The sequence below is a fragment of the Phalacrocorax aristotelis genome, chromosome 10 (assembly GCF_949628215.1).
Source record: "Phalacrocorax aristotelis chromosome 10, bGulAri2.1, whole genome shotgun sequence".
NCBI classification, from domain to species: domain Eukaryota; kingdom Metazoa; phylum Chordata; class Aves; order Suliformes; family Phalacrocoracidae; genus Phalacrocorax; species Phalacrocorax aristotelis.
The window spans coordinates 14,997,991-15,025,715 of record NC_134285.1 but is presented as its reverse complement, the minus strand read 5'-3'; the positions used below and the strand labels follow the sequence as shown (position 1 = coordinate 15,025,715).

Here is a 27,725-nt window from a genome sequence, read left to right as displayed (position 1 = left end):
ATGGGGTGGTGAATTCTAATTGGGACGTAAATCGTGTTTGTGTTATCTGTGGAGACTGGCCTCTGTTTGTTAATTGGCATGCTGAGATCATTTTGAAATGGTTGATATAACACCGTGGTCCATTGAACAGGAAGCTCTGCTGTTTTCACAGTTTGATAATCAATGCATCACTGCACACAATTCCTTTCAAATGTGTGTTTGTTTGTCCTGTTTGCTTAATTGAACAGCTGCAATTACTGTTACATACAACTGAATGTTAATTCATGGAAGAAGACAATTTTACTTCTTCATTATAATTTTATGCATAAATTGGAAACCTATGAAACATTAAGTGTTAATTGAGTGCACAAATTCATAGGTTTAATCAACCAGACATGATAAATCATATTTTGTATGAAAAAATTTGATTATTAGCTGAGTTTTTCTTTTAAGTTCAGCATCACTTTATTAATATGCATACACCTCATTCGTAATAACAATTGCTACTTGAAAACTCGTGGAGGAATTCAGTATTGTCTTGTAAAAAAAACTTGCGTTGATGAATACAGTTCATTGCTTTCTCCTGATCTCTGGAACAAATCTTAACAAGTGCAAGTTTGTGTTGGTAAATTTTGCTTAACGATTCACTGAAATATTTTCTATGTATTTAACCCCTTAACTGAACTTACAGCATGACAATACTCTTTCAGTTGTTGCTAAATTTTGCAAAATGTTATTTAAGGTGCTGTAACAACCCAGTTATAGCGTGAGTTTGTGTTTCAGGGTGGTTATGCTGCCTACCGGTATGCCCAGCCTGCCACTGCCACTGCAGCTGCCTACAGTGACAGGTAAGACCTCATTTGCTGCTAATAAATATTTAACCAGTGGAAGTTGAAGATTATTCTATAAATTTGCATTGTTGAAGTCTCATAACTGTCTTGTTGCTCTGCAGATAACTGTGATATCTAAGCAGGCTGTTTTATTATAATCCATGAATAGCCATAAATTGAGATATTTTAGGCCTTAATTGAGAATCAGGCTTGAGATGTGCACATTCCCAAGCTGTAGATCATCTAGTTAATGTCTGTGACCCTTGTACAATGTAGATAAATATATGTACAGCTTCATGATGGTCTGCTACTGAAGATCATTATTTGTCTTAGGAGTATTATTTCAGTTGATTTAGAACCTGAACCTATTGAGTGCCCTCAATTCTCATTGACATTGTTTTAGTCAGTGGAAATTGAGAATGAACTGTGTCTAAGCTTGAACTATCCAAGGCAAACAATATTTTTTTCCATTTGCTTTCTTTCCAGGGATTTTTTTTTTTAATACTAAAAAAAGTCAGTTATTCTTCTTTTGCTCTGTAATTTTATCCTCAAAATATAAAGCACATTTGGTGGAAATTATACAAAGAATAAAAGATTAAAACCTGCATAAGAGAAACATGCAAAGACTTAACTTATATAAATTAAAAGGGATGCCACATAAATTAACTTGTCTTCTTGCAAGATGAAAATTGGGACCCCTTTGAAGTCAATGTCTGAATTGCTATTGACTTCAGTAGGAATAGGGTTCTGTCAAATTGCATAAAATTAAGTCTTTGCAGTGTGTGGACATGGTTTTGTAATGAAAAGAAAGAATATCCTATGTTTTCTTCATAAACTGTACCCGTAACAAAATCTATGCTATCTTTAATACTTTTCAAGTACTTGAAGAGTGTACAGTCTTAAAGGGAGGATGTATATTGTGAAAAACAGATAAATGCATATATTTTGCTTCACAATAGCAGCAAGAATAGCACACTTCTCAATTCCTCATATAAAAATTTTCCCTTGGAATGATGGAGACAATTTCTTAAGTCTTGGATATGTATTGAAAAATTTCATTAGATGCTAAATTAGACATTGTTTTAAATATTTCTGTTTCTTAAAGAACTCAATAGATTAAGAAATTTCAGTGAACTATTTCTTAGATTGAAGTGCTGTTCATGGATTCTGTATTTTTAGAACAAAGTACCACGGTATGAATGTTACAATGCTATGCATGCATATTTGCCTTTCAAATGCTTATTCTGGGTAATGAAGATATATTTTTTAAAGTTATGTGAATAAATAATTTGCATGTGTGGCTGAGGCATGCTGTGTCAGACAGGTAAGCAAGTTACTTTCTATTAATTTTGGATCAGTAATATCAACTAGATATGTGCTGTATGCACTTTGTTCGCGATGTACTATTTCTACGTAGGGTAACCTACGAAGGTGAGGTGCTACTCAGTAGTTTCATTTCATTTCCACAAAGGTGTGTTAGCATGTCTGAGCTGTAGTATTTTTCTGTGAGCTTATAATGCAAAACAATTCCTGCTTCTAAAATCTTACTAAACTGAAAGGACAAAATTATAAATAACCTCCTGTGGTTAGTAATTCTTTGCCAGATATCATTTAGGTGTCCCTGGATCATTTTATAGGGTGTTTATTCCTATGAATAAATAAATTTCTGAAAACCTATACATTACATAGAGAAACTGAACAATATCAGGATGACTTTTAAATGCTTTAATTATGAATTAACGTACCTTCTCCTAAAAGAAATCGAATGCTGTAAGACAAAACATCAGTTGGTCGCATGTTCTGCTATGTGTAGAGAGTCAACATCAATAAAAGTTATGCTGACAAAAAAGTAAAAGATTTGTCTAAGACGATAGCACTCTTAAATGCTGTAAAGGAAGCTTGAGACGGCATCAGTAGTAATGCAGTTGATACAAACCTTAATTATATTTCTGAAAAAATGTCTAATTTTCAGATACACTTTGTGTATAATTAGAATTGTAATAACCTGTCTTTGCTTGCATAATTTTAAATATCTTAAAAGAATTTTATATCTTTTGGATTTTTTTTTTAATTTAGCTTCTCCTTTTAAATGTGGTTAAGCCTCATCTTCGATGTCCTTCCCCCAAATGAATATGGTTCCTTTTCTTAATTACAAATATTGTAACTGAATTTATGGGAGAATCCTAAAACTAGCCTAGAGAAAAAAATAAATAACAATCTGCTCAAACATTTCTTTGTATATGGGAAACTATGTGCAAACATGGATACCTCTGATTACACACAACTACAGTTTGCTTAATTTTATTAACTTTTCATTCATTTTTAAATTAATTTAATTTAGCAACTTTTTAAAATTATTAATATTAAAAGTGCTGAAATACAGTTCAGTACAACTGCTTGTATCTTTTCTTCTCAATTATATAATCATCTACTGTCCTCTGAGGATATTGAATATTCCATACCTCCTTATACACTACCTGTATTTCATTGATTTGAGCCCCTATTTAATTTAATTGCACATGAAATATATTTACTGTTTATGTGTAAACAATGCCCAGAAAAATGAATCCAGGACCAGTGAGTATGTACTATTGAAGCAGTGGACATATCATGGGAAGAATTACTTCTTCATATTAATTTAAAAAACTAAAAAAACTTTATTTTTTTGATCACAGCTCATATACATGATGAATGGCAATGTTCCATATTTGACATCGTTCTTAATTCAGGAGATGGAAAGAGGAAATCCTTAGATTGGAGGCATGTTTTGGTAAATTAAATATAAAGGTTAACAGAAAGGTTTGGGACTCCAGAATCAATACACCAAGTCAATGGATAATGGTCACTGTAAGAGAGCTCTCTTGTGAAGAAATGCAATGGTATCCTTGTTTGTCACAGCTGGAAATATTGCTGGAAATAGGCAAAGAACAGATATATAGGGGAGAATCTGGTGGCAAAGAAATCTCATGAAACAAATCAACACAAATCCCTAAGTATTTGTTAATTCAATTAATGTACTCCTAAAAACAATTCCACAATGGAGATAGACCTTGCAGATTGCTCCAGTCATTTCTTAAAATTTTAAAACAATAACAACAAAACAAACAAACAAAAAGGTACATCGTATTTTATTTATGAAGCAATATAACCGCTGAATACAACTTCAAAGAAGTTTAGAATTGGATTTTTATACTGTGTGATCTATCACCATACTATATTGCACTTAATGATTTGAAGCTCTTTGCAGAAGTGGATCAAAATATTAATGTTTAAAATATTTCTAATAAATTTTCCAATTCTTGTAACTGACAAAAGGGGACCAACTGGTCTGTATATGTTCTTCACCATTCTGGAGCTTTGCCCGCCAAACTCTTTAAACTGAGAGTGTTTGGAAAAAATAATTGTAAGGATGTGCAAAAGACACTAAATCAGATGTCAATAAGGTGTTTGTACAGCTTTTATTCAGCTTTCGTGTAATTAAAAAAAAAAATAATAGTTGTTAGAGTTCTGTCCAAGTCTGAAGTAAGAGAAACTAGCAAAGTCTTCAAGTCTTATATTTATGAAGTAGAACAAGTCAAAGCATGGCAGTGGGGCGTATTCTCATTTTATCATTGCATGTTCACTTGATGTTGCTAGTATGTCTGTAATGCTGTATTGGATTTGACAGATCCATCACATAGCTCAATGAATGGCTTGCTTGAATTAAGCCTATGGGCAGACTTATTCACATTGATTGGCTATTGGTTTTGTGTTTTATGATTTGATTATTGCATATTCGATTGGAGTAAGAACAATGTTCCTTTCTTGCATATTAACTATGTCAGCAGTATTTATGAATGTGTATATGGTAGCATAATAAAACAAAGCCCCAGTAATAATAAACTACCCTTGTCTGAAAGGCAGAGTCTTTTCACTTGTACTGCTTGCTAACCCTGTTATACTTGATAATTATGTGTGTTTATATATGTATGATTGTGTATTCATATATATACACACATTCCCCATCCATCACCCACCCACACCCACATACACACATGCACATGCTCACACACATGCACGCACACACAGACATGTGTACAGAGCTATTTTGCCCTGAGCATAACTCCCTTTTTCTAATACAGTGTCAAATTCAAATCTCACTACAAAAAATGGGAAAATTCCCATTGACTTCTTTGTTGTCTGGATTAGATCCTTCATTACTGGAAGCTGACCTCTTTTTTAACTGATCTTTTTTAAAAGCAAATAAGGCATATTCCAAAATGTTTTGCACATAACACTTTGGAGTATTAATCTTTCATTTTTTTGGTGTTTTTTTTTTTTTTCTATTGGTTTGTGTTCTGTGGTCATACACAGGATTTTGTATGAAATCTGAGACAGGAGATTTTGTCATATGGAAGTTGTGTATCTTCCAGATCTGAAATATTACTCCAAGTAAAATCCTGATATTCTAATAATTAACATTTTTAACATGCCTATGTGGAGTATTCATTTCTGTTAAAGTACTAGTGTCTACAAAGGTATTATGTAATATATTTTCCAGTTCTCTCTGGGCAAGTAGTAGACAGTAATACTTAGCATTTTTGGTCAGATTGTCCTAAATTAGAATAGGCACAAATTTGATTTAATTAGAAACATGCTCATTAAAGAATGAAAAATTAGAATGAAGAATAAAAACAGACAAAATATAAAATGTGAGCTTCTGTAGATGGAGGTGATTTTTTGTATTTTGTGTCTATAAGACCTTCTATATTATGAATAAACAATGAAACCCTCTACAGCTTTATTCAAATTATTTTCTGTTATTGAGGAACTTACTAGTTATAGGTACTAAAAATTAAGGTTTTGAGAGCATATAAAATACAGTAACATCTTCAGTCAGAATTTAATTTTCCTTTAAATAATTTCATAGAAGGATAAATATTTTAAAATTTAGTATTTCATTCATTTTGTGATAGTACTTTTTAAGATTTAGGAGAAAGAGCTTCTATACACAGTTTTAATTTCTAAAGTAGTCAGGTTGGAAGAGGAAAAAGAATAGAATATAGCAATAACTTTACTCTTCTAGTCCCAGCTGGAACTTTTAAATGTTTTGGAATTTTGTTACACAAGTTGACTCTTGAGAAATGGAGAAGTTTGGGGGACAAGATGATACATAAGCAAGAATAGTATAGCCCACATACTGAGTTACTCAAATTTTGAGAATGAAAAGGATCAGTTATCATCTTGACCATGTAGAAAGGTTATGTTTAGCTTTTGTAAGAGCAATAATATAGCACATATTTAATGCTTTTCTTCTTCAAACACTTAGGTTTGATGTGGTGATGTTTGATTGGGCTAGTTTTTTCTGGTTAACCTATGTGGTAGTTAAAGCTTGTTTATTCCCTGATACTGCAAATAAAAATAAAATCATTCACTTCGCTATTACAGAGGGGTGATGGATATGGTCATCTACCTATTAGGCTTGTATGTCTTTATGTCTGTATCTGATCTGTGACAAACTAGAGGATCACTGGCATCATGTTAGTATTTCATAATCCATATTCATCACTCAAATCACAGTTTTGGGAATGACTGGAGTATATGACTTCTGTTATAGCCATAACAGTACCTTTTATTGAAGGAATTAGAAAGTAAAAGTGGACAATTAAGAACAAAGAGAATGCAGTAGAAAAAAATAATCAAAGACTTTAAAATACTATGAACAGAGAGTTTCGTGTAGAGCAATTTAAAAGGAATTTCCTGAAATAAAAATGTATTACACAGAGTACTTGCTAATGATTGAAACATGGTTCATTCTAAAATACTGTAGATACACCGCTTTTTGGGGAGACACAGGGAGTCATATTAATATAGGAAAACATGGCAAACAATTATATTTCATAAAAATATAATCTCCTACCAAGTCTAGAAAGCTACTTTATATACTTTGATGTTTTAATACATTCCTCTAATATTTGGTAGAATTAACAAGTTTTCTGATACTTTGAAGGCTTGTTTCACCTGCGTAAAATATCAGCAGTCATGTAATACCCATGTAACTATTAAAACTACTCCACTAGTTCAAATCTGAGGTAGTAAAGTAGTGAAAAAGCTTAGGGTTCCTGGCCAGGAACAATGGTAAAACAACAATTATGAAACTTTTATCATGTCAGAGCTTGTATTCTTCATACTCTGGTTATACTTCTCTTTCTTGTAATTTCCGTTCTCCTTCACTGTAATATCAAGGGATATTTTAAGAATCCCCATAGACAAGGAAAGGATTGGCTATTACTGTTAAATCTGGTTTGGCACTCATACTGGAAATCATGAAGAAAAAATTAAGCGAGAAGGTAGAGGAACACTAGAGCCTAGATTTCCATACCTGGCTTCCTAAAGTGCTCGAAGTTTAAAGATGCTGAGTACTTTTGCTGCCAGCTTCTTCTTGAATGTAATGGGAGCTATTAAATGCTTATAATTGAAAAAAAAAGTACCAGTGCACATATTCTAACATTTGCTTATCAACTTCAATATCTTTACTTTTTGTTTAATACATCTAGCCTACATCAGGTTATATAGCATGACTTTTAACTTGGAAGTTTCTTTAAAATAAAAGTTCGTAGTAATCAACCGTGATTATAAATATATTCCTTTGATGCATTTTGATGTGTGCTTTTCCTCTAAAAAGGGGGGGGGAGGGATTGGTTACATTTTTGATGTAGGAATTGTCTCTTCAATAGTTCATATGGGCTTCTCCACTCTTAGGGGATATTGAAAGAAAGTGACTTTTAAAATTTTTAAGTGTGTTGTATTCAGCAGACTGGATACATACGGAGTCAGGGAGTTACTAGAACATTGATTCCTAATCCAACAGACCAAAACTGTTACAGTCTATTGGTCAGTGCCTGTGACATGATAGACCATAACAGTTCCTTTGGACATGTCAGTGTCTAATTATACACTTTTTAGTTTTTAGATCATTGACCTGATAGACCACAAAGAGGCAGATTAGAACATGCTATAAGTATGGTCAACCTGAGTGTTTCCATTGTGAGTCCTTTAAAAGCAAGAAGGAATTAAGAGCATTGTAAAAAAGTCAGAGAGAAGATGAAGGAATGAAATGTTATTAATAAAATACAGAATGAATTGGATATAGTCTATATGGATTAGCCATGTAATTTGCCATGTGTTTTAGGCAAGGTGAGGAAATATTAGAACAAACTTCTGATGAAATTAATCAACAAAGAGGTAATTTACACTCTTGTAAGTTTTTACTGTAGTGGTTCCCACCTCAAAGAAGTCTAAAGTGTTTGATGAGGTACTTGAATGGAATTTTTTCACATACCCTTGGGCTTGACCAAGTTTTTAATACTCTAGGAATACACCTGTGGCAAAGCAGAGGTTTGTAAGAATACTGCACAGAAGGAATGAAAGTAGGCAGTTTACCCATGTATCCTAAAGAACAAATTTTTTTGTGTGAAAACTGCTATAGATGTTTCATATACATGCAGAGAAAAATAAAGTCTTCATTTAAACCAAAACTGTACCAGACCCTAAATTCCATTTTGTTTTTTCTTGAATTGATTCAAAAATAATCCCAGCAAGGTTTTCATATATATGGTATTTTAGTTATAATATGAAAAAGCGATGCTGTAAAGCCACTTAAAATAACTTAAAGGGAAAAATTGTTGGTTTTGCTAAAGAAGTTTTATATTTATACCTCTGTATGTTAGGACACTTTATTGTGGGTAAAATGGTGGTTACCACTAAATCTTAATAATCATTATGAACTCAGAAATAAATGTAAAGTATATTTTAATTAGACATTGTTTTAAAAATGACATGATATACAAAAATAATAAATCCCCCAACAAAATCAATCAGTATTTTGGTATGTATTTTACCAGATAAAATACTGATTCTTTACACAAAGCTGACTTCAAAATGCTGTACTCTTTGCCCTAAAGAGAGTGAAAAATATGTCCAAAATATAGTAATAAAAAAAATTCATAGAATAGAATCATAGAATCGTTAAGGTTGAAAAAGACCCTTAAGATCATTGAGTCCAACTGCTAACCTATCACTGCCAAGTCCACCACTAAACCATATCCTTAAGCAAAAATAAATGGTAAAACTTCGAAAATAACCTTAATTTAGCAGTCCGGGGTCATACAGACATCAGTTCACATTGCTGACATGGAGCACTTCAGAAATAAAGTTACTGGATCACTTCTTCAAGAATTTAGTTTATGTGTGTAGACTGTGTTAAACACAGTAAAAGGCAAATGATCTTAGATTAATTATGCTACTGACATCAGTATGAATTCTAATATTGATTTATGTGGTTTCACCTTAAAATGTTAAGATCCACTTAAAAATCATCTGTGTTCATCTTGCAGATAAATATGCATATTTATACTGTGTATATTGTATTATTAATATCAAATACATTTATCTTATGTATAATATATTATGTATTACTTCATACATAGAAAAATTCCACTGATACAGCAGGTAATATGAATTAGAACTAAGCATATTTGTATAGTTCTGATTTAAAAAATAAATCAGTAAATAATATATGTGTAGATTTAAAATGTAGGTGAAAGGGCTACAGATTCTTCAGCTGGTTGCAAAGTAAGACATTGTCCACATTTTGGCAGTGTATTAAAAATAAACATATTTTTCGCAACAACTATACTAAGTTGCAAAGTATAGCACCCATTTGCTACGAATTGTCTTTATACAGTCTTTGAGCGGTAATGGGAGGAGATACAGGGGGAGTTCATATACAAGAGATTGCCATGGAAGAATCCTATCTACACTGTATGCAGTATGGACACCTTGTCATTTCCCTAACATGCTTTACAGTATTAATACTCGGCTATGCTAAAAGGAGCCTGTCTCGCAGCACCTGACTAGGTTATTTAGTTAGTTCAACAGAAGGGCTGAAAAAGATGCCTGTCGATCTGCTGGGGAAAGCCTGACGTAAGAATACCAATTATAAGAAAGCATCTTCTGTTGACCATTTTTCTCTTTATTTTGGTTTTTTTTTTCTCTGGGTAAATGGAATCATACAGGCATATATCACTGGTCCTGGGAACGGGCATTTCCACTAGTGTCCAGAAGAGTGTAGGAATTTTTTTCTTTTCTTGAGAGTGTGCTTTTTTCAATTGCAAAAGTGTGTTTTGGTGGTAAAATGAATTACTCCTGTTCAAGAAATTGTGTGGTTGGCGGCAGGATAAAATTTAATGAGACATTTCTTAAATTTTCTGTCTCCTGTTGTCTTTGGCAGTCTAAACTATGCTAGAGACATCTTGTCATGGGCTAAATCACGCTGAAATGTCCTGTATTGAGCACAGAGAAGATACAGATATAAAGCAATGCAGAGGTGCTTAAGCTCTGTCAGTCAAATTTTAAGGGCTTGCTTAAGCTGCTTGGAAACAGGCCTTTAGTGCCATTTGAGACACTCTAGGGCATGTGAGACACCCGTGCAGGCAGAAGTGACACTGGGCCTTCTGGCGCGGCAGCTGAGTCCAGGCAGATGGATGAGCTGCCTTTGCTTAGGCAATCAAGATGTGCTGTAGTGTTTTCTGTGAGGTAATATTTACAGAAGTAAGTACTCTAATTTATTTTGATGCAGGGTTTTACTCCATACAGTTGCAAGGCCAGCTTCAAAATTTCAGAAAGGAGCATTTAATGAAATGGTCAGGAATGATGGAGGTCGGAGATGCATTATCTTCAATAATGAAAGCAGAATATACAATATAAAGCAGAATATCTGAGTCTTCCTCTTTATCTTGGCATAATTAGTAGTAGCTAGGTTGAACAAGCAATTCTGCAGCAAAAAAGGACCTGGCATGGAAAAAAATAGTCTGAAAGTAAAATATACTTTCTTAATGCGCATCAGGTCAGACAAGTTACTGTTAGTGTTGTTGAAGGTTGATGCAACATAAATTACTTTCTGGTTATAGTTTTAGTTTTACTTAATATATTTTATAGACATGGCTGTAAAGTTGTTTAGTTGTCTTTGTGCTGTGATTCAAATGCTGTGATAATGTACTTTGATCCTACAATAATGGGAATATAAAGCATGATAATAGCAAAATCAACCTTCCTATTATAGTTATATACTAGTATTGAAAAGTTTAAAATCTTTTATAGTCTTGACATTTAAATTTAGGGCACCAGAAGGAAGGAGTTGGGGAGCACTTAAAAAATTTTTTTCAGAGGGAAACTCTGAAACTTGGTCCATACCTGAATATTAAAAAGACTATTCAAGCAGTCAACCATCAGCTATGCTGTAATTCATAGGGAAAAAGCCCTCAACGTTAGAGTCCTAACAAAAGCAACAAAGCCTTAAAGTTTAGATCATGAAGGAAAAATAAAGCATCTTTAATAATATAAAGGAGAAAAGTATAGATGTACCACATAAAACTCTTCTGGGAAAAATCATTGCTATACCACATAGTTAGCACCAGATCCTTGGAGAATACAATTTAGAATAGCTCCAGTGAAGTCCATGCTTTCGATTAAGCTGCATCAATTTTACCGGCTGAGGCTCTGATCCATGAAATGTAAATACTGACTGTATTGGTAGGTCTCATGGTGATCTTACCAGAAAAAGTCAACTGATTACATATAGTTTAAATCTTTCCACTGTAACCTCTGCTCGGTATTGTGTTTGCCTTCATCTTAATTCCCCATGTCCTGGGGCTCTGCACTGTTTTTAGCAGTTGCTGTCTTTTTGGGAGCAGGGGCTGCACCTCTGTGTTAAGCAAAACTATTTATGTCTAGTAGTGCCAAGTTAGTAAGAAAAGTCCAAGAATTCTGGTGTATGAAACATAATCACTGTACATTACTGAATTATCATTTCTTCTACATTTCAAATTTCCTAGAGTTAGTGTGATTAATTTTAGGGAAGTCCTGATTTCTTAAAATCCCACTTGACCTCTATTATGGTTTCTATTTTATGGAATCTCTGTGTTGCCAAGAAAAAGGACTAAAAAATTCTGGGAGTGCTGGGTGAAATTGTATGTGTGTCAAAATTTTGTTCTTAATCACGTGCTGGGTAAAATATAAGTAGTGTTGAAAAGTCCAACTGAACTGTCACACAGCCTTTCCAGGAGAAGATAGGACACAGACAAAACTTAGTAATTTGTCCCATGTGCCCTACAAACATAGGTTCTTACACGCACAATGACCTACGCATATAAACTTCACAGACTCAGCTGTGAGTACTTTTGTACATCTGGATAGCAGGACCAATGACTGTAGGAGGGAAAATGCTGTAGTAGGTGAATGTTTTTATAGGAGTATGTAGTACTGCAGACAAAGAAAGATGAGCAATTCCTTTCCCAGAGTGAGGTGGCTATATGGAAACTTGTAGGGGGAACACTCAGCGTAACAGTCTATCCTGAAATTAGGTTGGAATTGTGCTTCATGATGGTTAGATTCCTCAAGTCATATAAAAGAGCATCTAAGACCCATTCTCTGAATCTCTTCCTGTCTTCTACTTCCAGGTTCTGAAATTTCCAACTGTTAGTAAAGTAGCCAAATCACATACATGTCAGGCAGGATCAGTGGTTAGGTCTATACTGTACACCCAATCTCTATTACAAGCTTCTGCTCTTTCTGAGCTCCATTTTACTTTAAGTTGCTACTGACCTTTAAAATAAAGTCTATTTAGATGTGATAAAAGTTCTACCTATTTATGCGTAGCTGAATTATCAGTTTTAGTATTTAAGAAAACTTCCACTCCATTCAGCCAGTGAGGAGAAACGCCCAGATTTCTTCATGTGAAGGAGCCTAAAGTTCCCGCATTGTATCAAAGATTACAAAATTCCTTTCTCTACTCTGGTATCTATTTGACGTTCCAGTAGCTGAGATCATTGGTGTTAGTGTTAGGATGGGAAACATTAAGTGACTTTTGGAAAAGCTTGAAGGAAAGTAATAAATGTTCATTAAACAGAAATGCTCATAATACTCTAACTTAATGTTTCTTGATGGAGCACATAAAACACTTGTACACTAAAAGCTAATATCAACCTCATTGGAATATTAGGTATCTCAAATGTGAGACTAACTACTAGAGTATATAGATAAAAAGACAGTCGAGACTATTTAAACACGCTTGCAGAAAAGATTTCAGTAGAAATAAAACCTAAAAATACTACATAGTAATTACCAATTGTTGTCATGGTTCTAATAAATGTCACATATAAAGTCTTACTTAAGCTTAAATTCAGTGTTGATATGTATGTAGCTTCTGGATTAGGTCAGCATACTTTCAAACTAATGTATGGAAAGTTTTTTTCTGTACTACTTCAGCACAGTTAAGGTGACTTGTCAGAAGCAAGACTCTAAAAGAGACCTCGCTGTGAAAATTAGTAGGTACAGCATCATTTTCTGAAGTAATTTGTAACTAGTAATATTTTTTACTAAATAGTGCATATAATGAAAAACCTTAGTCAAGCTTCACTTAAAATCCTGTTCTTCACGTGCTCAAATATTTTGTTTTAATACTTTATTATCTAAGTCTTTCCGTTCAGTGGCCTGCTTTAATTTAGAACAGGGTACTTTTAGTCAGGTGATAAAGTTGAACCTGAAAATATTTTGTTATGCTCTTTGAAGTATGATACTGCAAAGTATGGCTTTGATTATGGCAGCTGAACTTCTGCCCACGTCATGCCATCACAAAAACTTTCAAAACTATTCGGTTTTGTAGTGCAAACCCTGTCCCTGTCTAAATACATATATTAGATTCATAATGACTGAAAGTCATTCATGACAGCCTAAGCCTTAATGTGGCTAGTCAAGGTTTTAGTAATAAAAGGTCTCCTGAAATAAGAAGTCCAGTACAGAAAGATATGCTTAGAATATCATGCCTTGTTTTTTTTCAAGCTACCCTGTGAAAAAGATGCTAAGATGGAAAGGCTGACAGAGGGTAGTCAAAGACTCCTCTCCTAAAGCTGTTCTCCATTCTACCACAGACTGAATCTTTCTAGGACAGTTTAGCAAGAAGCAAAGAGGGAAGGTATTCACATGTAAGGTTTCTGCATAGAAGTAGTTCTGTATATCAAACAGCCATAACGAATGTAAGGCTTGGACTCTAGTGATTAAAGATTAAAATGTATCTATCTATATATATCCAGTTTTATGCTACAGTATGGCCTGTTTTCACCAAACTAACAGCATCAAGGAGAGAAAAAGAAAGTACCTAATGTGTTGGATATGCAGAAGACCTTCAGGGTAGAAATAGCAGGTGCTAAAACTGATAGAGAAGTTTATGTCAGATCTGGGGCTTCAAGGAATGTATTTGTTAGGAGTCTGCCAGAGGGTTGATGGGGAACAGTGCAGAGGAAATCAGAACATTTTTGAACCTTTTTGAAAACTGGGGTAACTAACCCAAAGTAAGAAAAAGCACCAAATCACTTACTATTACTTTTGCTGTCCTCTCCGTTTCTGTCCGAATTCAGGAAATACACAAATGTTTAAACATTTTTTTCCAACTTTAAAAATATCTTTATTACCATACTGGTAAAAATCTGCAGTAGTTTTCAATTTACTAGAAGAAATGAGAAATTGTTATAAAGGATTGAGAGACTTAATACTATGCAGAAGTGTTTGCCCTTGGGAAATAGCTGCTCAGATGGAACACAGCCATTTTGAGTCGCAGAAGTAAATTTTTGTGACCTGCACTCTCTGGGTTTCCATCAGATTGCTCAGGCTACCAAAGGGTGCCACTCCATCACTTAAAAGGATTGCACTTAGCCCAGAGTGTGAATATCTGGCAAGTTTAATATATCCAGTTGTACATTCAGATCAACCTATTTGTCTTATTACTTTTTCAATTTATTTTTCTGTTTATTTACTTTACAACCAGTAACTACTTTTCAAATTTTATTAAAAAAAAAAGTTCACTGGATTTTAAATGTATGTTCTTTTACATCTGAATTATAAAACAATGAGGAGTAAAAATTTTGTTCTATCTTTTAGTGTTAATACACAAATTAAACTGATGGAAGCAATTCTGTATCTTAATAACAGAGAAGGTCTTATTGTATAATAAACTTGGGTCCACTTACATTTCTTGTACCTTTTTGAATCAAAAGTGTAGAAGTGATGAGGAACATTGAAACAACCTAAAATGTATCATGAATTTTCATCATACCTTACCTGTGATATTTTTAAGCCTTGTACACTCAAAATAGTTAGTGTGTAAAATTGGTCTTTAAAGGGAATGGCCCTACATTTGCAAAGGTCTGAGTTGGGTTAGCTGCCCTTTTCCAGGTGTGTTTTTCATGTACTTTAAGACAGATAGAATATGATGCACCACAGTGTCAGCTTAACTCAGAAGGACTCCTTCTGCAAGCTATGGCATTGACCACACTAAAGAATAATACTTGCTTGGGACATCAGGTGTGATTTTAGTACATAGTAACACCTCTGATTATCAGTTCTCCCTCTAGGTCTATGTAAACAATAGTATAGAATTTAACTAAGTAGAAAAACTGCCACTGTAAAAACATTAAAGCCATCAAACTACTAAACAATTCATTGTAATTTTTACTGATAACATCTAATTAATTATTAAAAAATTGAACTGGCTTATTGAACTTCAGCATTTAGTCTTACTTGTCGTTCTCTCAGGTGCTGTGCTGACCAATATGTAACTTTCTGCTTACTTTTAAAATTGATTTACGGAGTTGTGAAATGAATTTTACAAAAGCAAAATATAGGGAAAATAGTATCTTCCTATGCAAATTGAAGCAGTATACAAGGAATGTTTATGGCAGATTTTTTAAACAGGTTTCAGTTTGTATTAAATTTTCTAAAATTAATTTTCTACTGGTAACTATTAAAGAGTTGGTAATAAAAAGTAAGATTTCAGAACATTTTCAATGTCCAAAAGACAAATAGCAGTTAGTGTTCTATAAGTAACTAAACCATCACATTATTCTTACAGATAGTTCTGTACTTTGGCATCTGAAGATATAGTGTCTGTGGCTCAATGTGCCATAACAACAAATGTTCTGAATAGAAAGAAAGGAAAAGTTTCTCACCTAGCTGCTTTAGAGGCAGTTTTTAAGGGAAAGTGATCACTCCATTTAGATGAAAGGGCAGTTTAATAACTTCCTAGAAATGAATCAAAAGGATCTTCTGTGAAACAGTAAGTGGTAAATCTGCGTTGCTAATGGACTACTCCCTTTTAGGCAAACATCTACCTGTTTCTTTTGATGTAATTATCACAAGAGGTGATAATAGATGAGGTGATAGCAGGAAATACAGAGACAAATTATACTACCCATGAAATACAGAGTAGCTCTGTATTTATAATGCTAAATTTATCCCCCTTCATTTTTTTTTAAATTCATCTCCTCAGCATTACATGCTAGGTAGATCTCATTAGCTTTGAAACTGCTGCAAATGGCAAAATAAAGAGAAAAAAACTACCGATCTGTACATCCTATTGAAAATTAAAGAGTATACAGTTTGATCACTAAGTCCATTCATACTAAAAGGCAGGTGTTAGTATGTCTGAGATAGGGCAGAGGCAATTATCAGACACTGCTTTTGATCTTAATCAATCCTGTCCCTATAGTATTGATTACAGATTCTGTTTTGTTTTGTTCAAAATGTGAACTTCTAAGTAACAAGGTTCACAGCTTTCTAAATGAGAAATTCAAATCTTTTTAATACAGTGGAGGTGAAGTAATGGAACTAGATTTTTTTTTCTCTTAGGGCTTAACTCCTCAAGGTTCTAGTACCCCTAAGAGAGGTTTGTTCCTGAACAGAATAGTTTTCAGTAAGACTTTCAGAGTACTTAATGCTTGACAAAGCTTTCATCACCTTGCAGAACTATGTTTTCCAGGTAGTGCTCAGTACAAGTTAGAAATAGTTCCTTCTAATTCCTATTTGGTAGACTCTTGCATTAAAGCTGTGCAAAATCAGAAAAACTCAGTTTTTTGCCATGCCTAGCAGTGCAGGCTGGAGGAACTACATGCAATTTGGAGTAAAACAGCACCCAAGTGTTAAAACTTCACCCAGATTCCTTATTAATCCTGCACGACACAAAAATAATTCAAGGAAGCTATGTATATGTATACAAAGGCGTCATTTGATGTTAATCCTTAAACATGGTTTCCACTAACCCAAATCCTGTTTGCTTTGACTTTGGAAAGGACAAATCAGGATTTGTGCCGTAGTGTACTTTTCTGCATTTTGAAAATTAGTGTACTTAACATTTCTCTTTTTATGTTACCTGGTTTAAAAAAGAATTTTGCAAGAGAAGGTTTATATTAAATTACTCATATCTCTAGTTTATACATACTTTTGTATGTATTTGGATGACAGTATATGAGAATATACTATGTCATTTTTTTTAATAAATAGCAGAAAATTAATTTTCTGATTGCAATCATATTAGACATATAAAAAGCAAAATATTTTACTGTGAATATCCTCCTTTCAGATGCACGAAGTAAATGGCAATTATGTTGTTTTTTCAAAAATGCTTTTTACATATTTTGCAGTAGTGCCCTTTAATATCTCTACCAATATAAATATTGTTTTATTTTTATTAGACTTCATAAATATATTGACATATCTGTAACACTAAACATAAAGCTTCCAATGCAAGAGTTTGTACATAGTCCATATCCAAATGTCACCATTATTTCATTTAAAAGATCCCAGCATGTCTACCTCATGATCCTTATAAACTCTATAGTACTGAAATACGTCAACACTTTTTCTTGCTACATTCATTAAAATTAAGCACCCTTACCCTACCCCATCTGTAAACATCAAGTCAATTGGCAGCTAGCACATTTCCCAGTCAGCAAGCAGTATTGTGAATTTTATCTTCTCTTGCAGAAATCAATTCGTCTTCGTTGCAGCAGATGAAATTTCTTGTAACACCTCTGCAGGTAACAATCATTGATACTTCTTGATGCATCCATCCAGGTCTCAATATCCTTTTTCACATGCTGCATTTAATCGTAAGAGAAAGCAAAGGAAAGTCCGTAGTATAAATCTTTGGAATAGTTTAATAGCTTGAGCCTATAGGTTCTGCCATATAAAAGACATTAGGTTATTTTGCTGACTTTGGTGTTTTATTTCCAGTTTAAATATCATATGGCCTAGAAAAGTAAGGATATGTTAAACCTTCTAATAAATACTTGCTGTGCAGTACAATCAAGATTGTGACTTTAAAAAGCCAAACCAAACAGAACTAATGAAAAGATTAAAGGCTTAGATGTATGTAGGACATTGTAAGTGCTATAGATGTAACAATTTTCTTTTCAACTCTTTGGGGGCAAATATTGCCCACAAGGGTACTGCAGACCCTAAAGCACTCACAAAGTCTATCCTATGGATAAGATAGTGGGAGAGAGGGTCTGTGTCTTCAGAAGATCGCTCTCTAGTAAGTAAAAAGTCTTAGCTGCTTTGCTAATATACTATCATGTTGTAAGCCATGGGTACAGAAGAATGAACAATGTTTTTAAAAGGTAACGGTAATTTATAAATATATTGATTATGTCAAGGGATTTTCTCTCTTTTAAGCAATAGAGTTTGAACAATCTTAGTCTTAATTCAGGTAAGGATGGTATTATGTCACTACATAAGAAATCAAAAGCCAAAATAAATAGTAACAGTGCCGGGACATATTCTGCCAATAATGTTATGCAAAAATTCTGCTGAGTTCATAGAAGCTGCTTGTATTGAAGGATGAAAGGACATATATATAGAGTGACACAAAATGTTGGTATTAAGAAGTGTTTATTTATAGAGGTTTACATTAGCAGAAATAAAAGAAAGGTGAAGAGTTTTCCGTTTATGCCATAGTGACCTATGTAGGAACAAATAAAAACGTTTATGAAAAAGAAGATCATAGCTAAAGCCAAAATATGCTAAAATTTTAATAATCTGTATGCTAGCCATAGCATTTTTGGTGGTAATCTGAAAAGTTCTTTTGTAACAAAACCTGATTTAACATAGGTTTTTCAAAGTTCTAAATCCTTAAAAGTATACATTTTGAGAAGTCAACATTTGACACTTTCTTGACCTCACTAGATCTGGATTTTGGCTTTCATTATTTCACTTGTTCTTCCTGCTTGGCTCTTAGTGAGAGTGAGCTGTAGTAGGAAGCCTACTAATTTATAAATCTAGGCCTTGCTAAGAATAAATATAGGTATTTTAGCAATTTTTTAACTTGGAATTCTTGAGATAGACGTGGTCTTTTAATACTTTTCTTGTCGTGAAAACAATTTCCTGTTTTGCAGAGTGAACCCTTCTAAGCAATAATTATTTCTGTAATAAAGACATTTTTTCCCCTCAGTGCAGGCACAATTTAAGTGTTCAAGACTATATTCTATGTATTCCATATATTACTACTTTGGAATTTCAGTAAAAAATATAGCACTCTCTATCAGTTGAATTCAGTGAACTTTACACAGAAGGGAAAAGATTTATTAAAACTTTTCAGTTTACCAGTTGATTATCGCTGTTGAATTGATTCAACAATAAGATATTTTTGTTAGGTATGTTTTTGACCATATGATAAACATATCCATCACAGGTGACTGTAGGTGCCTTTTTTGTAATATGACCTGAAGGGGAAAGTTATTGAAAGCCTGTATCTTCTGTTCCTTATATACTTAAATTTTAGTCATAATATTTAAAAGACTCTTGGCTTTACAAAAAGATCATTCTCTGGCCTGTATTCCTGTGGCACAAGTTGTCAAAGTTGCATTTGGTTTTTCAAATCTGTAAGTTGACTTTCAACTAATTAATTCTCTGATGTTTTGTGTTTTAATACATGGAGCATATACAGAGATACATAAACTTTTAGAACCGAAGCTAAACTTCCTGTGGTTTTTCAGATGCATGTAAAACCTCTACAGAACAAATTTATAGTGCTTTTTTAGTGCTCCTAAACCCCATTACAGTAATTCAACTGTTTGTAAAATTGATATAAGGTGAAATAATTGATATTATGCTCAATGTTTGAAATGTGAGTATATGTATGTTTGTATTGTTTCCCTGTAAAGAATGTGTGTGTTTGTAGACTACAAATAATAATATAACAAGTAAACGTTTGGTTTGAACTTTGTTGTCAAATGGAAATGGGAGGTCTTGGGTGATTCTGCTGGTAATACTCACTCTTCCTAATACTTTATCATTCCTGCCAAAGGATACTTAGTCCTCAGCCACATGACTTCTCTTCTGATTTGAGAATAAAGTAATCTTGAATTAATAAATGTGTTAATGAATGGATAGTGTGTCCATATGCACATTTCTATTTAGGTATGTGTATCTGTTCTTGCATGCACATTATATAAAGGAAACATATTCGAGTATCTGACAGGGATCCTTCCATGGGAAATTTAAAATATTTCACTCTTCATTGCATCCAGTGCATTCTGAGGCTAAAAATAATTACTCTTCAGAAAAGAAGTTCTGTGCTTCTGGGATAGGTCATCTCTGGCAGGCATGATTAAAGAGTCTACAAACAGATCTGAACTAGAACAGCGGTAGGGAAACTATCTGAAACCTCCTATCAGTTTTATGATGGAATTTTAACAAGGATCTCTGAAGACCTTCCTCTAGCAAATCTCTGACAATGGGTACATTAGGGGACAATTAATCCTGAGGTTCCTGGCTGATGCAGGCAATAGGCATCTTGTCCTATCAGGCTCCTAACAAATCAGGATAAGGCCCAGAATAAACCCATGGTTTATTTACATGTTGATTACAGAAGATTGTTCATTTTGAATCTATAGAATTTTTAATGATTTTTCAAATCAGTGCTCACTATATTTTTTCTTTTAGGTTTTATAAGATCAAGATTCATAGTTTGTAAAGAAAAAAAATATTTTGTAGTGTCTTTTCCAAGTGCATTCTAGGATGTACCTGCATATTGCATTTAATGATTTCTGTGTAAATATGGGAGAAGATCATTATTCTATATTTATATCACTTTTTCTTTCTTCCTCCAATTTTTAACTGTTATCCAACTTCCATCTACAAATAGAAAAATCCAGTGTGGTTGCATGCCTGGTATTATTTTTCTTCCACCTGTACATGCAGTTTATGATTTTGAAATAACAGAGAGAGAGAAGCAAGTGTATACATAAACCTAAATTTGGGACGAAGTACAGTGGAAGTGGATATAACATCTGTCCAATTGTGACTGTATTTATTTACATATTTGAGCAGAATCATCCCCAGGAGACGGGATTTTTGTGTGTGTGTGTGTGTGCGCGCGCGCGCAAGAGAAATGCATTTTAAAGCTTTAGAAGTTGACAGGCTTAGATTAAGTTATTGACCTCCATTTGGAGAAAGATGCAGTCTCCAAAACAGATTAAACATTCTGAAAGTTTTAATTTTATAACTGTAGGAAAAGTGTTTCATAAAAGCAGGCAGCTTAAAGAAGCAAGCACTGGAGTTTGTACTATCGAAATAGTTTGAACAGAATATTGGCAATAGTTAACCAATACAATTGCTCATGTCATTGCAATTTTCCTGTATACCATATTTAACCTGTCAACACCACCACAAATTCAATTCATTAAAAAATAGCAAATATGGAGATACTTTTTAAAAAGCATATTAATATTTGACAAAGTGCTTAGAACGGTTAAGGTGCCTGTTGAGGCATACCTCTGCTACTGCACATAAATAATTGTAGCTCATAAAAATTTTGCCATACATGCTTGCCTACATCTCATTGACTTACATGTCTGCTAGGAGATATTGATCAGATTATACTCTTTCAAAGGAATTTCCAAGAAGTACATATAATCCAAACTGCTTTGAAAAAGTACAGTTTCAGAGATATATCTTTCAGCTTTTTTGAATTACTGTGTAAAGACATACGTATGGTTCTGAGAGGTTCTTCCCTTTTAGTATTGCTGCCTATGAGTTTGACTTCATTTCATGAAGCAATTTGACTGGGAAAATGACCATTTTCTATGAGATGCTTTTATTATTATGTTATGCTCTTTCACTAATCAGATTTAAAAAAATTTAGATGAAGCAGCATCTGTAAAATCTTTGTGCTAGTATTTATTTAAGGCTGTACTGCTTTTCCCTGTGAAAAATGACAGATACTGAAGATTTTGCTCTAGAAGACTAGGAAATGTTGTACTAATGCACATTATTAAACTTCCGCTGCAAATTCAAGTGTCCTTTATGTTGGCAGTTTAAACTTGCATTTACTGCTGCTGTAAATAGTTGCTTATATGGAATTCCATTTGTTACAGCTTTTACTGCTCTCAGTAGTTGCGTGGTAAAGATGTTTAGATATTGGAACAGTTGATAAAAATCAGGAAACACTTTGATTATTCTCTGTTCTTCTTTCATGAAGTTTGATTAATTCCTTTTTCTCACCCAGTGAAAACACTGGCAGCCCTTTTTGGCATCTTTGTCATTATCTCTTTGACAGCTTGCCTTCCCGGTGCTTACAGTTCTAGGTCAGTTCGCATGGCTAGTCAAATGTGACAACATGACAAGATTAAGTAAAGCTGAGGTTCTGTGATTTGTAAATGGAGGATTTGCAATGTGAAGCTCCTCTGATAACAGAAATAGTGAATAATCTGTGTTTGCCCTCAACAAGTGCGTATAAGCATGTGTGCATCTTCTGTACTTTCTTTTTAATGAAGCAACCAGTATCTTTTTTCTATGATAGACTGAAAATAGTAGATGTGAAAGGTGGTTTGTGTGTGTATATATGTATGGTTATGTACAAGTACATTAAATAAACAAGGATCCAGTTTTAGAATATTGAGATTATCATATTAGACTTAAAATATAAAACAAAAAAAAATATTATTGCATAGAAAAGAACTTTACACTCAAGCATAAAAGACTGCTTTAAAATTTAATAAACAAAGTACCTCGTACATTTATTATTGAACTAGATAAGAATTTATTCAAGGCTTATTGTCCCAAAATATAACAGCTATAGTAATGCTTTACAGATCAAAGAAATACTTGGTTTTCATTGTAATACAGCCGGTTTTAGATGTCACTTGATGGCAAGCCTCAGTTTCCACAGTGGCTTTTTTTTTAATGAAGTTTATTAAAGTCTAAAGTTCTTGGATAGAGATCATACAGGAAGGTGCTGTTGATAGCATAAAATTATGTTAGATTTTTAACTAGACATCGAGTGAATTCCCCACATTTGTGTAAATCCAGACAGCAAGACTGAAACTTGAAAGATTTTATGCTGAGGTCTGTCTCTGGAATTGTTCCATAGCAGTTATTCAGCATCAGCTCGGGAAGTAAGTCACCTGTGCTGCAATTTGTTGCACTTCCATATTTCTGCAAATTAACCAATATCAACCATACATATTTAAATGTTTAACAAGGTGGCAGCTCAATTTTGAATGGCTGTAAACATCTAACAAACTTCAAAAGAAGTTACAGGTTGGCATACGGAAATAAAAATTAAAATAAAATCTGAGCCTCAATGACCAACGTTTCTACAAAACCTGCCCATCAATTAGCAACAAAAATTAACGGGCCAAATTCAGATGTGACATAAACAAGTAAAGAGTCGAGTATTTTAAATTCTTCTCTGCATATAGAAAATTCTGAATGGGTTTCTTAAGTTTCTTCTTGTTGCAACCTGCAGGAAAAAATAGAGACTGTTTTTAGTTATGTATTTATGAAGATCCTTTAATGGAAATCTTTTATTATTGCCCTAACCCTCATGGCTTAAAAGGTATGCAGGAGTTCAGCACTGCAGTATACCTTGAAGTTTCAATGTTTCATTGTGCTGTCCATCTCTACTACCTCTTCCCAATTATTTTTCTGCCCCAAATCTGTAAAGCATTATCACTTGTGGAAAAGGAAAATGATAAGCAACAAAATATTTTATTGGTCCCTCCAATTGGTCCTAGAATGATCTTAGTGTTTGATATTGTGCCTTTAAAATTTTGCATAGAGGATTTTAGCATTCTTAACCTTTACAATCAAGGAAAATTAATATAAACAATTATTTTTATCAGCAGATTTCAACTATTTTCCTTCGTCTTAAGTAAAAACTTAGGATAGACATCTTTTGTCATTGCCTTCTGAGATACATAGACTCATTGCTCATTCAGGTGACTGAAATGCCTAAAGTTGGTATTGATATCCAAAATGAAATAAATTGATTGGTTGTACATGCTTTGAACACCATAAGCAGATATCATCCTACTGTAGTAAAGAATTTTAAGTTAAAGGACTACTGCTGCACAGTGTTGACTCACTGAGGTTAAAATACTGCTCAGCGTGTAACTGGTGCACATACAAAGGGATTCTGCTGCTCATGTCGTCTGTCTTGGTATCATCATAGTTATGTGACCAAGAGAAAGAGCAAAATGTTAGTTACTAGAATCATTTATCTGGATAAGGCCAGGTAACCCTTTCTTTCCTTGTATTCCTTCCAGTTCTTTACTAAAATCTTCACATCTGTATCTAAAATTTTACTGCAATTCTGCATTAAGATCTGACAGCGGAAAGATGTGGATTGCCCTTTCCATGCCACCTGCCAACAGCATGAGGCACATCCTGCAATAGTGACCATTTCCTGGGTGAACAGCAGGGCAGGAATACCAAACCACTATGGACTATATTCTACCTTCTCATACTTAGCCAAGTCTCACTCGTGTAGTTGCCTTTTTGTGAAATTTAGTAATAATTGTCAGTATAATAATTTCACTAATTTAAGGTTGTTCTGGTTGACGATTCAAGGTTTGAAGAAGCAGCAATTTTGTTACTTGATTGTTCGATTATAATCAAAATTAGCAAAGAATGGATGATATTATGGAAAAGTTAGAAATATGAGCTTTCCATTGAAACATACACTTTTCTTGTAATATAGCAAGTAATGAGGGATTACATCAGAGTTCAATTTAGCTGAGGTGGTACCAGATTTTTAACTTCTCTCTTTATATTTCTTAAACAGATTAATAATTTTATAGAGTTCTTCTAGCAATATATAGACTTTAAAAAATTATAGTGAACAGAAATATATGTGCATCAAATTTCTAAAAAATAAAATAATGTTTAAAATTCTCCTATAGCTGTCGAATCACTTGTAGAAAATGTATTAACTTGTTTCATATTCTATATTCCTTATTAATGTTGTTATGAAACCCTACAGTATGTACATTATTAAGGAGCTTCCGAACGTCTCCAGTATCAGAGCTCCACTGACTGTCCTAGATTTTGGAAGCTTCAGCAATACCTACTACCGATGATTTAAAGAAAGAGATTCCAGTTCAAAGGCCCTACTAAAATAAATCTCACAACCAATTACCATTCTTAATTTTTTTTTTTTTAATTTGTGCAGTGGACAACAAATTGTCCTTTTACATAGTGTTTCAGCCATTTTAAACCCTGTACTGAAAATGATTGAAGAAATTGAGATGTAGCAATGGTAAAGAAGAAGATACCAGACACTGAGCTTTTGATGAATAGTTTACAGCTGCATTTACAGATGTTGGCATGACTACACTAATTTTTTTCTTAGTTATTTCCCAGTAAGGTGTTAGTCCAGCTACTTAAGAACCAGTGCCAGTATGGTAACAAAATGCTAGCAAACGTTTATTTTTTTTTCTTAATGCCTGTTCCAGATATACTGGAAAACAGTGGAACTTAGCTTGTTCTAATTAGTGGTGCATCAAAATTGTTCATCAGCTGTTTTCTTAGACAAGAATTTGTGAGTGCACATACTGGTTTTGATACATTGATTTAACATTCTGTAAAATATACTAATAATTGCATTGACTGTTAATTTATTTCAGAAACTTTGCTATTTGCATGTCCTAAATTTAGTAAATTGTTTACCTAGAATGATTATTTCCAGTGTAAATTATCCCAAAGCATTTAACTGCTACTAATTTTAATGAGAAATAAGCATACTGGCACAAAAGTGAATAAATGAACCAATGATTATGTGACTGAACTAGCTTACTGATTTTCATTGTGACAATATAGTTTAAATCCTTCTTACTATTTTCAGCATGGAAATCAGAAACTATTCTGCTAACCTTCTGAGCTTCTAAATTTGGTGTCATGCAAGGGCGTGTTTAAAAATTAGCATTTAAAAAGAAACCCACTTGCTTTAAGTTTAAGCTGACATTGTTCCTTTCCTCTGTGGAAATGAAATTTATTAATCATAATAAAACCATCATATTCTGAAGGTAGAGGTCACCCTGAGGAGGGAAAAAAGTCTATTCATCACAGAGGAATTTCAATGCATTTTTCTTCCAGATAATATCTCAGCACATATTCTCTCCCCTTTGGAAATATATTCTTCCATGTTCGTGCTTACGTATGTCAAGTGTGTTTAGGAGGGTGTAAGAATGTAAATTTTTCAATTAATTTTATATACTTGATTTTCTTTTACAGAACATTTGGACGAATGCTTTTTAAATTTTATTTTATTTTACATTCATGTTGCACACATTTGTTCAAGTGGAACTTCAATATCCTGTAAAAGAAAAGGAAGAAGTGTTTCCTATTTTAACAAGAATATAATCATTGCTAATTCTGAAATACCATTTTTATGTTAATATCCCAGTATAAACTTCAAAATTATCATAAAACAAATGTAAAACATCCTTTAAGGAGCAAGGATTAACTTAGGTCACAGCTTTCATGTTAGGATTACTTCACAACTCCTTCATTTTAAAGAATAAACATGGTTTACGCAGTAGGATGAAAAAAATAATGTAAAGCACTGACAATAAGTTATTACTACTTTGGCAAAATAGTCATAAAAATGTACTCAGAAGTAAATACTGGGTTGAAACAGTAAATTTTTCTTTCTTTTGAAATTGCTTAATGTGTTTTTTCATCTATATTTTCCTCTTAGTTGTCCATATTTCCGTAAAATATTGATGCAATACTATTAGAAACATATTTTATTACATTACTGTTGTAAACTTACTAGATACTTAAGTAGTGGGTTAAACATGCTAGTAATTTAATAAAGCCTGAGCACTATGTATTTGGGCTTGTTCCTGTCTTACAAGTGGCCCTTGCATTTAGGCTGCTCAAGCCCCTGCCACGCATAACCCCTTAGACTTTCAGTTTTGTTGGGCACTGTGACATAGTGTAGGAACGGGGTGCAGTTTGAAGGCAAAATGCAGCCCTACAGCAGAAAATGGATCAGAGCAGTGCGAAAAAAGCTCGCAGAGTAAGTCCCAATGTAGTTAATGGTTTACACTAGACCAAAACTAATGTAATTCTCACAGATCTAAATTTTCAGTCCTTGCTCAGTACTGCAGTAATACCAGTTAATCAGAAAAAAAATTTTTTGAAAAATATACTGATTCCCATTGCTTTAAAAATAATAGTCATGATATTAAAGCATGCATAATAATAGTACATGCAATGCCTCCTCCATGTGACTAGGGATTTGAGGGAAATTTATCAAGCTGGAAACAAGACTATCATCAAATTAATTGTTTTTCATTTCTAGATGTTTTCTTACTGTTTGAATGAGATTTAGCTTGAGAGAATTAAAATTATAATGATGTTTAAAATGGGTTCTCAGACTTTTAAAATGGGCATACAGTGGAAAATAAGGTGTCCACTTCAATGTAGATGAATAAGGCATATGAGATTCTGTCATGGCTACTGTTGAAGCTAAGTATTTTAAATCTCCAATATTATAATGTTTGCACCCTAATGCATAGGGTTACGGAGGCTGAGGTTTACGGAAGTTCTTCCAACTAAAGAGGCTCCAGGGTATGGGGTCAGTGTCAAACCTGCTTGAAGAGCTCTTATGTAGCCTTTCCAACACAGAGGATCAGCAAGTGTCATTTACCCAACATAGGCTGATGTGAGCTATTTCAATTAAATTTCTTTCAGTGGGAACTGCCTGGTTTCTTTCTTGTTAACTGCCTTGGATAATTTATGAAGATATGTATTCATGGA

General features: G+C 33.5%; 1 protein-coding gene across 14 annotated transcripts in view; it reads left to right on the top strand.

Annotated features, from left to right (window-relative positions):
* Nucleotides 1-27,725, top strand: part of RBFOX1 (RNA binding fox-1 homolog 1) — a 1,436,581-nt gene that overhangs the window by 1,402,922 nt on the left and 5,934 nt on the right. For 9 of the 14 annotated variants that reach the window (XM_075105334.1, XM_075105336.1, XM_075105344.1 and 6 more), the window contains one exon: nucleotides 763-827. In XM_075105334.1, coding sequence (XP_074961435.1) covers nucleotides 763-827 — 65 coding nt within the window. Of the gene's footprint in view, nucleotides 1-762; nucleotides 828-17,663; nucleotides 17,717-27,725 lie in introns of all 14 variants that reach the window. The other 5 variants (XM_075105333.1, XM_075105346.1, XM_075105339.1 and 2 more) reach the window with 1 other exon arrangement.